At 41.1% G+C, this 14,180-nt stretch overlaps 1 protein-coding gene across 1 annotated transcript in view; it reads right to left on the bottom strand.

Moving 5' to 3' along the window:
* Nucleotides 1-14,180, bottom strand: part of LOC136866364 (rho guanine nucleotide exchange factor 17) — a 603,351-nt gene that overhangs the window by 195,158 nt on the left and 394,013 nt on the right. Inside the window, exon 2 of the mRNA XM_067143238.2 lies at nucleotides 4,755-4,832. Within this exon, the coding sequence (XP_066999339.1) occupies nucleotides 4,755-4,757 (3 nt within the window). The 5' untranslated portion in view covers nucleotides 4,758-4,832. The remainder of the gene's footprint in view (nucleotides 1-4,754; nucleotides 4,833-14,180) is intronic.

The raw sequence follows: 14,180 nt of genomic DNA, 5'->3' as shown, positions 1-14,180 counted from the left end.
TTTCAGGAATTATCATGCGTATAATTTCTTAATAATAACGAAACGACGTTTGGAAATAAATGAAAAAATATATTCTTTCTTTCTTAATCTGCTTACCCTTCAGGGTTGGCTTTTCCCTCAGACTCAGCGAGGGATCCCACCTCTACCGTCTCAAGGGCAGTGTCCCGGAGCGTGAGACATTGGATTGGGGGATACAACTAGGGAGGATGACCAGTACCTCGCCCAGTGAAAAAATCTATAACTAGCTAAATTACTCGGCACTGCCTGGATACTTCTTTGAATGTTTATTTTTAAGATTTCTATTAACTTACCCGTTAATTATGTTTAAGTGAAGTTTTGTTGATGTTTTTATTGTGACGTTGATTGATAATTTACGAACACTTGCAGGTTTAGAGTTTTGATAAGTGTTTAATTCATTTAAAGTTTAAGTTTTAGATTAGCCTATTTTAATTCGCGTTAAACTTTGTCCTTATGGCAGCCCAGTTTGTCTGGGAAGTAGCTGATCCTTTCAAATAAATAATAAAAATAAATGATAACTATATGTATTTACACTTCGCGCTGTATATATTATGTCCTACAGGATTCCGTCATTGGGAATGTCAGCAATCACCCTAGGTACCCCGAAAGGATTTAACACTAATCTCGGTCATTTTGAACATTCTATTTTTCTCCCCTTCTCACCCTCTACCCCCATGCCAACGGGGGCTCAACTTGGACGTAAACAGCATAGCATCCCGAGTGTCACTATTCATCTCAGCAACCCCGAAAACTGTGTGTTCGACACAAATATCTGTCATTTTAATTTTTTTAATATGTCACCCCATCCTCAACCTCACCTCTACGGGTGCTAAGAGCGTCTTACCCCTACAGTATTTCTTTCCAGATGGTAAGTCGTAAGTTTACAATAGCTGCTTTCAAAAATGAAAGAAATAAGGAAAGAAAGAAAGAAAGAAAGAAAGAAAGAAAGAAAGAAAGAAAGAAAGAAATACAACAAACGTAGTTCAGGGACTTCTCGAAAACAGACGAAATATTGAGTGTTCAATCAATCAATCAATCAATCAATCAATCAATCAATCAATCAATCAATCAATCAATCAATCAATCAATCAATCAATCAATCAATACTGATCTGCATGTAGGGCAGTCTCCCAGGTGGCAGATTCCTATCTGTTGTTTTCCTAGCCTTTTCTTCAATGAGCATCCGGGAGATAGTGCATTCGAATCCCACTGTCGGCAGCCCTGAAGATGGTTTTCCGTGGTTTCCCTTTTTCACACCAGGCAAATGTTGGGGCTGTACCTTAATTTCTTTTTTTGCTAGTTGCTTTACGTCGCACCGACACAGATAGGTCTTATGGCGACGATGGGACAGGAAAGGGCTAGGAGTGGGAAGGAAGCGGCCGTGCCCTTAATTAAGGTACAGCCCCAGCATTTGCCTGGTGTGAAAATGGGAAACCATTTTCAGGGCTGCCGACAGTGGGGTTCGAACCTACTATCTCCCGAATACTGGATACTGGCCGCACTTAAGCGACTGCAGCTATCGAGCTCGGTTGTACCTTAATTAAGGCCACGGCCGCTTCCTTCCAACTCCTAGACCTTCCCTATCCCATCGTCGCCGTAAGACCTACCTATGTCGGTGCGACGTAAAGCAAGTTGCAAAAAAAAAAAAATTCTTAAATGAGTGCAAAGAAATTGGAAATTTATTGAACATCTCCCTTGGTAAGTTATTTCAATCCCTAACTCCCCTTCCTATAAACGAATATTTGCCCCAATTTATCATCTTGAATTGCAACTTTATCTTCATATTGTTATATTTCCTACTTTTAAAGACACCACTCAAACGTATTGAAAATGTGGTATAAAACTGTAAAATATTGGTAACTAGCTTTCGTACCCAACATCGCTCGGCCTAAGGCTCCAAATTTTCTATGACACGAGAAGCGGCACATCTTATTAGGACAGCATAACATAGTACGATCAGTCCATTTCTATAGAGACTGCGGTGACAAGACATTCCTACCTCGACATGGTGGAGATTTTTGCACTTCCCGGTGCTCTACCTTACTTTCGCAGAGACGGCACATTTCTGAAGTAACCGCGCGTGCTGGATGTGCGATTAGAGGCGTACAGCTCTGACCTTATTTGGGAGATAGTAGGTTCGAATCCCACTATCGGCAGCCCTGAAGATGGTTTTCCGTGGTTTCCCATTTTCACACCAGGCAAATGCTGGGGCTGTACCTTAATTAAGGCCACGGCCGCTTCCTTCCAATTCCTAGGCCTTTCCTATCCCATCGTCGCCATAAGACCTATCTGTGTCGGTGCGACGTAAAGCCCCTAGCAAAAAAAAAATATATATATTTTCACACCAGGCATTTTCACACCTTAATTAAGGCCACGGCCCCTTCCTTCCCATTCCTAACCCTCTCCTACCCCATCGTCGCCATAGGACCTATATTCTGTGACGGTGTGACGTAAAGCAACTTGTAAAAATCTAAAAGAGGCTCTTGAAGGATGTTATATAGGAAGAGGATGTCCTATTTCCTACTCCCCTCTTTAGATATCTGGCGTTGGTATGGCCATATTATACGTAGTAACAAACAGTCTGTGGCCAGAAGGGCGTTCAACCTCAGCCCAGAAGGACGCCGACTCAAGAAATGCTGGCTTGATCGGTAGAAGATCCTTAACGTAACCCCAATGATGCCTTCAATCAGCAGAAGTGGCGCTTAGCATGCAATAAAGCGAACCCTGCACTTACGCGGGGAAAACACTAGGAAAAAGAAGACATTTTGATGTAGAATACGTCTACAGTTTCAGAACCGTACTTGGGCCGGTGAGGGGTACAAAAACATGAAAGTTATAACCCCCCGCAACACCCTGAAGGGCCTAGGCATACCAAGCGACCGATGGTCAACCTGAAGGCCTGCAGATTACGGGGTATCATGTAGTCAGCACGACGAATCCTCTCGGTCGTTATTCATGGCTTTCTAGACCGGGGCCGCCATCTCACCGTCAGATATCTCCTCAAAATGCAATCAAGCAGGCTGAGTGGACCTCGAACCAGCCCCCGGGTAAAAATCCCTGACCTAGCCGGGTATCAAACCCGGGGTCTTCGGGTAAGAGGCAGGCCCGCTACCTCTACACCGCGGGGCCGACTATGACAGTTTTAAAATTCAAATAATGTCTAGAAAGCATTTGGGACCACAGTGTTCAATAGTTCACTTTAGAGAGAAAGAACCATTGTATCTAGCAAGAAAAGTCTAAACCTGGTATGACATAATCGGGTGATGCAATAGTGCTGCCAACTTGTGATACTAAAATCCCCATTCAGCACGTCTAACAGTTAGTGAAGCACTGGATTCCTGTTTGGTAGCATGTCATGTGGAAATGTCGCTTGACTCGACTCAATAGTTCTACACGAGTACAGCAAAAAGGAAATAGTGAACACTTGAGTAAACTGTGGTGCTGAGAAGTGCGAAAAATTTATTTCGTAAAATGTCGTGTCACATGGACAATAAATGGCTTCAAGATGATCGAAAACAAATTCAAGATTCTAGAATCCCGGAATCACCAGTGCTGAGCTTCTCGGCTGAGCTCCGTGAGGCTCCCAGTGGTGGAAAATGATTTTGAACTCATGGTCTCGAGGATGTGTACATTTTGGAACCAGGAAATAAAATGTCAACAAATATTTCAAACCAGTACTGATTAAAGGTGGACCAAAACATCTCTTAAAAAGTATATTCTCAATTAAGCCCTGTATCTCAATCCAGATCTATTTATGGAGTTCATTACATGAAAAAAATACTGATCAGATACCTTATTTTGACAATCCTATCACGCGGTAAGTATTTTACGTCAGAACTTGTAGCCATGATCCCGATACAGCATCGCTCAAATTTTTATATGGAAGATTATTAAGGAAGTTGTCAAAAGGATAAAAGTTTGAGATCTGATTGATTTGAGACTACGTAATACTGAAGGAGTTGAACACCTCAAACGCTTTATACACCCGTGGCAAGACCAAGGGCCAAGGGGGATGTTTTCATTCCCCTCCCCGAAGGGGAGGGGCGGGCCACCTAGAAGGTTACGCCTTCTCTCTGGCCAGGAGATTTGGCGGGGTTTGGGAATTTGGTAGGATTGGTAGAGAAGGATGGAGCTTTGCTAAGTTGAAGGAGTTGGGGGGGGGGTCTCGACCTCTTGACTAAGTATTTATTGATTTCTTCAATATGTACAGTATTCATTTTACATTTTTACAATTTTTGGGTTTTTACAATAAGATTGTTTTTCTTGTGCTGTAACATTTACTTGTTTATTGTTTTGCCTACTGTGTATTTGATATATCCCTTCCCCCCCTCTTTTTTTTTATTTTATTGGGGGAGCTCGATTACTGATTAGATATCGGTAGAGCTGCAAATGGAGCCCACGATGAAGTGTGCCAACGTGCGCAAACACTGCTTGAGTTACTTTGTACAATGTTGGATAAATAAAAATTCACCTTATGGGTATTAACATATTACCATTTATTTTTGTATACCTCTAGCCTGGACACACTGTACGTGTAATAGTATTAGTAATGTGTAAAACTTCAGGGAGGCACGGTGGATAATATTACTCACGTCAGTCTTGTACTCCCACTGTATGCTAAGAGTTTATTACATTGTAAACATTATTAAGGGTGTGATGCTCTACCGACCCGTTAAACATGAAGATGATGAATTGGTAACTTAAAGTAATTATCAGTAATGGCTTATATCACTCACCATGACTAGAATTTGTAACGACTCAACGTAAGATCTCTCTGTCTCGAACAACTCCACCACTACGTGTGTCCGTGTGTCCTGAAACATAAGAAAACGAAATAAATTACACCTCTGTCATGAAGTAAAGTGTCCTCAATTCACAGAATATTATGCAATGATAATTAGAAAACGCAAATATTCATTCTGGACCTAAACCCATTTTCTACATACAGTAGGGCCCTAAATCATTTTCTACACATATAGCCTACTTTTGTTCATACCTTTAACAATCTAAAAATTCCAATTGCAGTCATAAATCCTTTTATGTCTATACACAAATAACCACTATCAAAGTACATTATTTATTTGAATATTCAAAATTATTATTATTATTATTATTATTATTATTATTATTATTATTATTATTATATACAAGATAGAAGCACCCAAATTTGGGAACTTAAGACGACGATTTTGAGGAGAGGTCATCAGTCACCTTCAGTAAAGTATCTTTCTTTTCCGCCATTTTCCCACGTGCTGATTGGGTCGCGGGTGCGAGTTGTGTGTGAGCGTGTTTAGAGGTTGTAGTAAGGATGTAAAGGAGAGGGCATAAAAGTATCTGGTAACACCCCAACTAGATTATGGTTCCAGTGTATGGGACCCTCACCAGTATTACCTGATTCAGGAACTTGAAGAAATCCAAAGAAAATCAGCGTTACAAAAATGTTGCAAAGTTTGGGCTGGGAAGAAATGGGAGAAGGGAGACGAGCTGCTCGACTAAGTGGTATGTTCCGAGCTGTCCACGGAGAGATGGCGTGGAATGAGATTAGTAGACGAATGTTTGAGTGGCGTCTTTAAAAGTAGGAAAGGTCACAATATGAAGATAAAGTTGGAATTCAAGAGGACAAATTGGGGCAAATATTCATTTATAGGAAGGGGAGAAATTTCCAATTTCTTTGAAATCATTTAAGAAAAGGCAGGGTATCTGCCACCTGGACGACTGCCCTAAATGCAGATCAGTATTGATTGATTGATTGATTGATTGATTGATTGATTGATTGATTGATTGTGTTGCACATGTGAACTTAACTTTGCCTTCGTGACGTCATTTATATATGGAGGGAAGTATTCACTATTGCATTATTTCTGTGGTGGTCGTTAGTGCGTGTATATGGAGACACAGACGAGTCCCTGAATCAGAAAAAAATCGCCGAATTGTCTAGGAATCGAACCCAGGACTCTCTGACATGTAACACATGTGAAGACAAGTAACAGTATTGGAAATGAAATTGATATAAGGGAAAGATGATATAATTTCATCGATTGCGAATATTAAAGTATTCAAGCTCTTTAGACAGTTTCAATCCTGAAATTACCAGTGTGGCAGTGTGGTGGTGGTCGTGATTGTTGTTGTAGCCTACAACTAGGCAAACATCCTCTGGCAGTGTGGCAGCGGGCTCGTCAGTTGGACTGCCGCACCTTTCTAAGACGGTCGCGGCTAGTGCGCCAAGCTTGAATACCTAATATAATAGCAATTTAACAGACCGTGGACTTTCAACTATTATTATTATTATTATTATTATTATTATTATTATTATTATTATTATTATTATTATTATTATTATTATTATCATCATCATCATCATCTGTTTAACGCTGCACTAACACTAGCAGACTTTCGGCAATGGGATAGGAAAGGACATGAATTGGAAAAGTGGTAGCTGCGGTGTTAATTAAGGTAGAGTCTGGTGTGAAAATGCGAAAAGAAACGAAAAAACTACCAATGCTGGGGTTGAAATTCACAATCTTTGCATAGACAATTCGCTTGGCTAATATTATTTACAAAAAATGAGGAGCATAGGAGACCTGAGTGCAAACTGTGATTACGAGATGATAGAGATGCTTGGTTGATTCATAGACACAGTAGTTGCAAACTGAAGGCACGAAAATCATAACAATCTATTCCAAAAATGAAGTTACCTTACCATGCCTTTACGTTGGGATCATGCCAATTACTTACGGGAGAGTATACGTGACCACGAGAATTTCGAACTAATAGGCCTTATTTTCCCACCTTTTTGTTAGCTTTATTGCCATTTACCTAGACGTCCCTTGAATTTCTTGAAGATAAATACATGCGCACGCTCTTACCCTCTACATTTATCTCACGCACACAAGTCTCTAATCATGTAATGTGGAAACTAATATAGAAATTTTGTTTCACAAGTACCGATGGTTATAGTATGAATAATAATGTTTCAACTTCCAGGTAACGATATTTTTATTTTGTATGTAAAAATTTGTTGAAGCATTCCTCCGTAGTTGGCCGTTTTAAATGCAGTTTCTTCACCAAAATGATAAGTAATAAAGCACATAGGCCTTTGAACATGTGTTGTATGCCTGTTCGTTCTGCTACCTCTTTCAGCACATCAATTTCTTCTGTTGCAGTTTCAAAATTTTCTGTCGTTATTGCTATATAATCGGCGAAAGCTAAGCAGTATCCTTCGTTCCAGTCCTTAAAGGTATGAACAAGTTTTTATCTTGTAGCATCTGATGTCATTCCTGTATTACTTTCTCCAGTACGCAGTTAAACAAGAGTGAAGAGTCCATCTCCCTGCCTAACACCCGCAATTTCTTCTTGTTATTATTATTATTATTATTATTATTATTATTATTATTATTATTATTATTATTATTATTATTATACTGACTAGCTATTTTATTTCGAAAATAAATATCACGCGGTAGCCTACGTATTTTACGTCAGAACTTGTGGTCGTTCGATATTTATTTTATTTCTTGCCTTTTAACGTTACATTTATACATGGAAGGTTGCATGAATGGCAGAAGGCCATGAATAGAAACGTGCCGGTCATGGTCTTTATAGATGTATGTGTAATAATAATAATAATAATAATAATAATAATAATAATAATAATAATAATAATAATAATAATAATAATAATGATGAAACCAAACCCCATGGCACTACAGCCCTTGAAGGGCCTTGGCCTACCAAGCGACCGCTGCTCAGCCCGAAGGCCTGCAGATTACGAGGTGTCGTGTGGTCAGCACGACGAATCCTCTCGGCCGTTATTCTTTGCATTCTAGACCAGGGCCGCTATCTCACCGTCAGATAGCTCCTCAATTCTAATCACGTAGGCTGAATGGACCTCGAACCAGCCCTCAGGTCCAGGTAAAAATCACTAACCTGGCCGGGAATCGAACCCGGGGCCTCCGGGTAAGAGGCAGACACGCTACCCCTACACCACGGGGCCGGCAATAATAATAATAATAATAATAATAATAATAATAATAATAATAATAATAATAATAATAATAATAATAATAATAATAATAATAATTTCAGGTGAGTAAATTAGACCCTCTGATGAGGACACTGTGCGGGAATTGGGTGTTAGTGTGATGGAAGATAATGTTGTATGTGGTGTGTGAGTTTCAGGAATGTTGGTGACATCACAAACCCGACGCCCGAAGGCCAAGACGCTGGCCAGTCAGCCACAGAGCCGGAATTTTTTTGCTAGTGGTTTTACATCGCACCGACAAAGACAGCTCTTATGGCGACGATGGGATAGGAAACGGCTAGGCGGGGGAAGGAGGCGTCCGTTACCTTAATTAAGGTACAGCCCCAGCATTTGTCTGGTGTGAAAATGGGAAACCACGGAAAACCATCTTCAGGGCTGCCGACAGTGGGATTCGAGCCCACTATCTCTCGGATGCCAGCTCACAGCTGTGCGCTCCTAACCGCACGGCCAACTCGCCCGGTGAGCCGGACTTTATTAATGTACAGTCCCAGTACGGAAAACCATCTTCAGCACTTGGACGATGAGCTACCGAAACCATTATCTACCAAAAGCAAGCTCGCAGTTGCGCGCATCGAACCGCCTACCTAAATCGCTCGGTCGCACGAGCGTCTGTCTAATTGAACTCACTATCTTGAGAACAGAAGGAACAATAGGCCGCGTCAGACAGTCTTACATTTACGAATTCGTCTCCTAATGCGTTTGCAAAACATGTTAATTATTTTGTGATTTGTGAACCTTAACTTCATGATTTTGTCTCTGCAGTAAACTACATCCCACTAAGGAAGAACTATGGAGGAAAATTGAGTTTATAATGTCTATTCGTACTTGACACAGTTACATAGTGATTTCTTGGAAATCCCTAGCGTGTAAATTATGCTATAATTAAAACTTAGATAAATTAATTACTTGAGGAAAGTTAATTATTGAGACGCGTTGGAAAGTCCAGGCTTGATCCCCAGTGTAACGTTACATAGTAGAGATAAAATGGCAATCTCCTTATGTTGATTCGTACAATAGATTTTTTTCCTAGTGGTTTAACATCGCACTGATACATGGAAGGTATTCGGTGATGCAAGGATGGGCAAGGGCTAGGATTCGCCTTGGCTTAATTAAAGTACAGCCCTAGGATTTGCCTGGTGTGAAAATGATAAACCACGGAAAAATAACTTCAGGGCTGCTGACGGTGAGATTCAAAGCCACCATCTCCCGAATGCAAGTTCACAGCTACGTGACGCTAGCCGCACGAGATTGATTGTTGCAGGCGGTTTAACGTCGCACTCACAGTTATGTTTGCTGGGAGACAATGGGTTGAGAAAGGGCTAAGGCTAAGAATTGAAAAATTTGCACAGGGGAAACCTGGCTAAATTTACAGTAGGCCTATGGCTATTTTTCCAGTAACTGAAATATAACTTAGCTACGGATGTATCCCAGCGTGAGGAGAAGATCTGATCGGCTTATTGCATCTTCTAAGTGTCTTGCACTCTGATGGTCTGTTGAGCTGGTTGCTGGTTGAATCCTCATAATAGCACCAACAAAGGTTATGCAGTTTTAGAAAAACAGTAAAAATGGTGGCGGCGCCACAATGAGGTGAACAAGGCACAACGAGGAATGTTGTAGTTTGCCATTGCTTTCTTCGCTAGGCCAGAGAGTACTATTGCAACAAGACTGTTCCTGTGAGTAACACGCTTCTTCCTTTAGCACCGCAGCAATACTAAGGATAAAGCTTTCAAGCTTTCATCCACAGTGCACCATGACACATCAGAGAAGCCTCGACTATGCCATTAGCGCATGGGTGGTAGCAGGTTGTACGGATTTTCTAACACTAGTCGTGCTTCGAATGTCATAACTATAGCCAGGATTATATGTAATATAAATTGAGAAATGTGTACATACATATGTAACTAAAATTGACAAAATATGTAGTTAAATATGTAACTTAATATGTAAGCTTTATCTGATGTATTCTTTTGCTCAGAAAAGGAAACAAAACCGAAATAAATTAAAAGTGCAGATGTTATTCAACCTCTAATTTTCATTTGGAGTCGTAATTAATAAAGAAATATTTTTTCCAAATTTCCTGTGGTCATCGAGTGCATTTCTATCTGTTAGGATGTTCTTATATATATAGAAAAAGACCTTTCAACTTCACATGAAGTCACTGGTGCGTATTTCAAATTGCCCGGCAAAGAAATATTTAATTGTAGACTTGCTCTAGCAAGGAAGGTCCTTATTAAGAGGAAAGAAATTTGATCTCATGAAACACAGATATACTTATTAGAAAAATGTTTCTGTTGACTTTTGTATGAAGTGTGGCCCTTAATGGAAGTGAATCGTGGGCAATAACTGAAGAAGAAAGAAAGGAATAAAGAGAAAAGGCGCCTTTAACATGTGAAATTAAATCGAGGACTGACGAAGGGATCACAAAGGAAGAGTCACCAAATCTGAGAGGATAACAATATGACAAAGTTTACGCGAGGGAAGACTGATAGACACAACTCGAGACACCCAAGACTTGCTCCGTCAACGTAGCTACGGGATCTGATTCTTTGAGAGAATACCTCACTTTAAATTATTAAATTATTTTTAAGTCCGCCTCTGTGGTGTAGTGGTTAGTGTGATTAGCTGCCACCCCCGGAGGCCCGGGTTCGAGCCCGGCTCTGCCACGAAATTTGAAATGTAGTACGAGGGCTTGAACAGGGTCCACTCAGCCTCAGGAGATCAACTGAGTAGAGGTGGGTTCGATTCCCACCTCAGCCATACTGGAAGTGGTTTTCCGTTGTTTCCCACTTCTCCTCCAGGCAAATGCCAGCACCACATCCAGAATATTCTTCCCTCTAGTTGGTTCCATCATTTTCTGAATCAGGTACCCTTCCCAAATTAACTTATTTGCCATTTGTTGCTCATGCTTCCTGTCGTTCGCATTACCTTCCCAATTGACATTTGGTAAATTGAGATCACCCGCTACAATCACGTTCCTTTCCTTTTCGTTTCCCCACATAGCTGATTATCTTATCAAATAATTCTGAATCAGCATCTGCGCAACCCTTTCCTGGTCTGTACACTCCAAAGACATCAAGTTGCCTATTATATTTAGAGATGAGCCTTACCCTTAGAATTTCGTGTTTGTCATCTTTAACTTTTTCGTAGCTTACAAATTCTTCTTTCACGAGAATGAATACTCCCCCTCCTAAGATACCTATCCTACGATACACCCTCCAGTTCCGTGAGAAAATTTCTTCATTCATTATATCATTTCTCAGCCATGATTCAACTCCTATTACAATATCTGGTAAATATATATCTATTAAATTAATTCTATTCCTTTCTTTACAATACTTCTACAGTTGAGCACTAACAGTTTTATGTCATCCCTACTTGATTTACAGTTATCTGTTCCCTTAACACCGCTCCCTAGCAAAACTTTTCAATGAAACTATGGATATCCTTTGGCCAGAGAACATTAAATGTGATAATGTGTTACTTTTTGTTGCCGGCCCCGTGGTGTAGAGGTAGCGTGCCTGCCTTTTACCGGAGGACCCGGGGCTCGATTCCCAGCCAGGTCAGGGATTTTTACCTGGACCTGAGGGCTGTTTCGAGATCCACTCAGCCTACATGATTAGAATTGAGGAGCTAACTGACGGTGAGGTAGCGACACCGGTCTAGATAGCCAAGATAAACGGCCGAGAGGATTCGTCGTGCTGACCACACGACACCTCGTTATCTCCAGGGCTTCGGGCTGAGCAGCGGTCACTTGGTAGGCCATGGCCCTTCAAGGGGCTGTAGTGCCATGGGGTTTGGGGGGGGGAACTATATTTATTAACATGCCGCCCCTTATATGATGAAAGGTGAACAAATACAGTATTATCTTCTCTTTATCCTATAATGGCTTGCGTAGCGCATGGCTGAAGATGTAAGAGGCAGTTACCATAAAGTAGATTTGTTCATTTCCTCAGTAAAATAACGTTTCTCAAAGCTCCCAGTAGTGTTCTTTCTTTTGAAAGTAATGTAATCTGAAATTCCATTGCCATCCAACCAATTCTGGCTGGAAGTGGCTGAATATTATGTTGAGAGGTACTTTCCTTTAGAGCTGTAAAAGAGAGGTTGAAATTTAAAAAAATAAAATAAAAAATTGCTACTTTACGAACCCAACCGCAACGCACGCCAAATGTCCGGCAATCCTTTTCGCTTTGGAAAATCCCTACTCTGACTGAGAAAGCAACCTGGCAACAATGCCAACCAACAGAACTCTGCAACAATTATAATATCCTACCAACGTTATGTCATTATATAACTAGTGCGACAGACTTTATAAACTAGACGTACCAGAATGCGAAAACCTAGATAAAGGAGTGGCCAACCCGCAGAACTCAGCGTGCCACGTTCTAGATTCAGAGCTGCGAATATGCCACTCCACCGTATATCAAACTTCCACTCCCAGGAAATACGGTAGAAATCATTAGTGTGTTTCTAATTATTTCTGGATTAAAACGGAATAGTTTGTAAGAAGAGAAAATGATGGTTATATTTGAATTGCCGTGCGGTTAGGAGCGCGCAGCTGTGTGCTCGCATCCGGGAGATAGCAGGTTCAAACCCCACTGTCGGCAGCCCTGAAGATGGTTTTCCGTGGTTCCCCATTTTCACACCAGGCAAATGCCGGGGCTGTACCTTAATTAAGGTCACGGCCGCTTCCTTCCCATTCCTAGGCCTTTCTTATCCCATCGTCGCCATAAGACCTATCTATCTCGGTGCGACGTAAAGCAAATAGCAAAAAAAAAAAAAAAAAAAAAAGTATTTGAATCTATACTAATACTAATTAGTAACTAATATATATTTAATTAAAGGTATACTTGCTTCATGCCTTTGCTGGCGGCACCTAGTGTTTACAGTGCACTATGTCTTCTGGTGTCCGCCTCCGTGGTGTTGGGGGCAACGCGTCCGCCTGTCGCCTGGCGGCCACGGGTTCGATTCCCGGTCGGGACAGGGGTTTTTAATTGTAAATTAATTAACATTCCTTTTCTCACATTCAACACACTACACTTCCGCAATTCCAATTACACCCACATTCATATCATATTGCACCCATAAGCGAATTTACGTAATTAATTTACAAATTAAAGGTTGAATATTTCGCATATTGGGATACTACAGTAGGCTGTGAATCTAGCAGTCACAAAGGAACTTTCTGGCGCCAGGCTGTCGGCAAGGAAAATCCACGAAACTCTTCTTAGAGCACGAGCAACTTGTAAACCGCCCTGAGTACTGCATCCAATAAATTTTATGGTACCGCCTAGGAGTGGCGACTTTCTACTGGGTTCTCACGAGAAAATCACGCGTTGAGGCCTGACCTACTTTGGAGGACAAAGAGACAACGAGAATACCCACCAACCCTCGGGAGAAAATGGAAGCATCCACTCTGCGAAGAGCGCGAAAGTCTCAGCCAATCACAAAATTCTAAATTTGAATGTCCTGTCATAGCGGGAATCTACAGTCAGTATTTCGCTATCTGAAGCCCGGTGTAGTGGTGAAAAACAGTGTCCTGACTTCCTAATAATATTTGAAAATTTATCAGTACGAAGGTGTGGTTAATTATTGGCTAATTAATAAAATTTTAACTTCACACGGAAGTGTAGTATCGCCCAGGCAATGAACTGTCATGGCGGGAAGGAGCCATTCGCTGGAAGAAAATAACGCCGGTGACGCGCGCCGTCGTGTGGATTATCCTGTGATCGTTTCCCACGGCGCAATATAACAAGTAAGTCAGACCGAAATTAGGAAGATTGTGTACATAAACTTTGAAACTTTAACCTACGGATGTATGATAAAGCGTTCCCAAGGGCTAGATCACTACGCCACATCCCTTCCACAGAACTATTTTCAAGGTGGGGGGAGAACTCATTACATAACCAGCGAGCAGGGTAGTTGAATCTTCAGTCTGTGTGACAGTGTGACGGTGTGACTCTGTGTTTCACTGTGTATCCTGTATTCGTGGGTTAGTTGAATCTTCAGTGTGTTTAGAGCATGTCAGCTAATTCAGTTAGTCAGCTTTGAGCTTTACTTTTGGCTGGTAAGAAAGCGATCAGAGACACTTGTTGGCATTCTGAGTGAGCCATGTATTTTACTT

This window comes from Anabrus simplex, chromosome 3, assembly GCF_040414725.1.
Source record: "Anabrus simplex isolate iqAnaSimp1 chromosome 3, ASM4041472v1, whole genome shotgun sequence".
Lineage (NCBI taxonomy): Eukaryota > Metazoa > Arthropoda > Insecta > Orthoptera > Tettigoniidae > Anabrus > Anabrus simplex.
The sequence above is the reverse complement of the archived record's forward strand: the minus strand, read 5'-3'. Positions and strand labels throughout refer to the sequence as shown.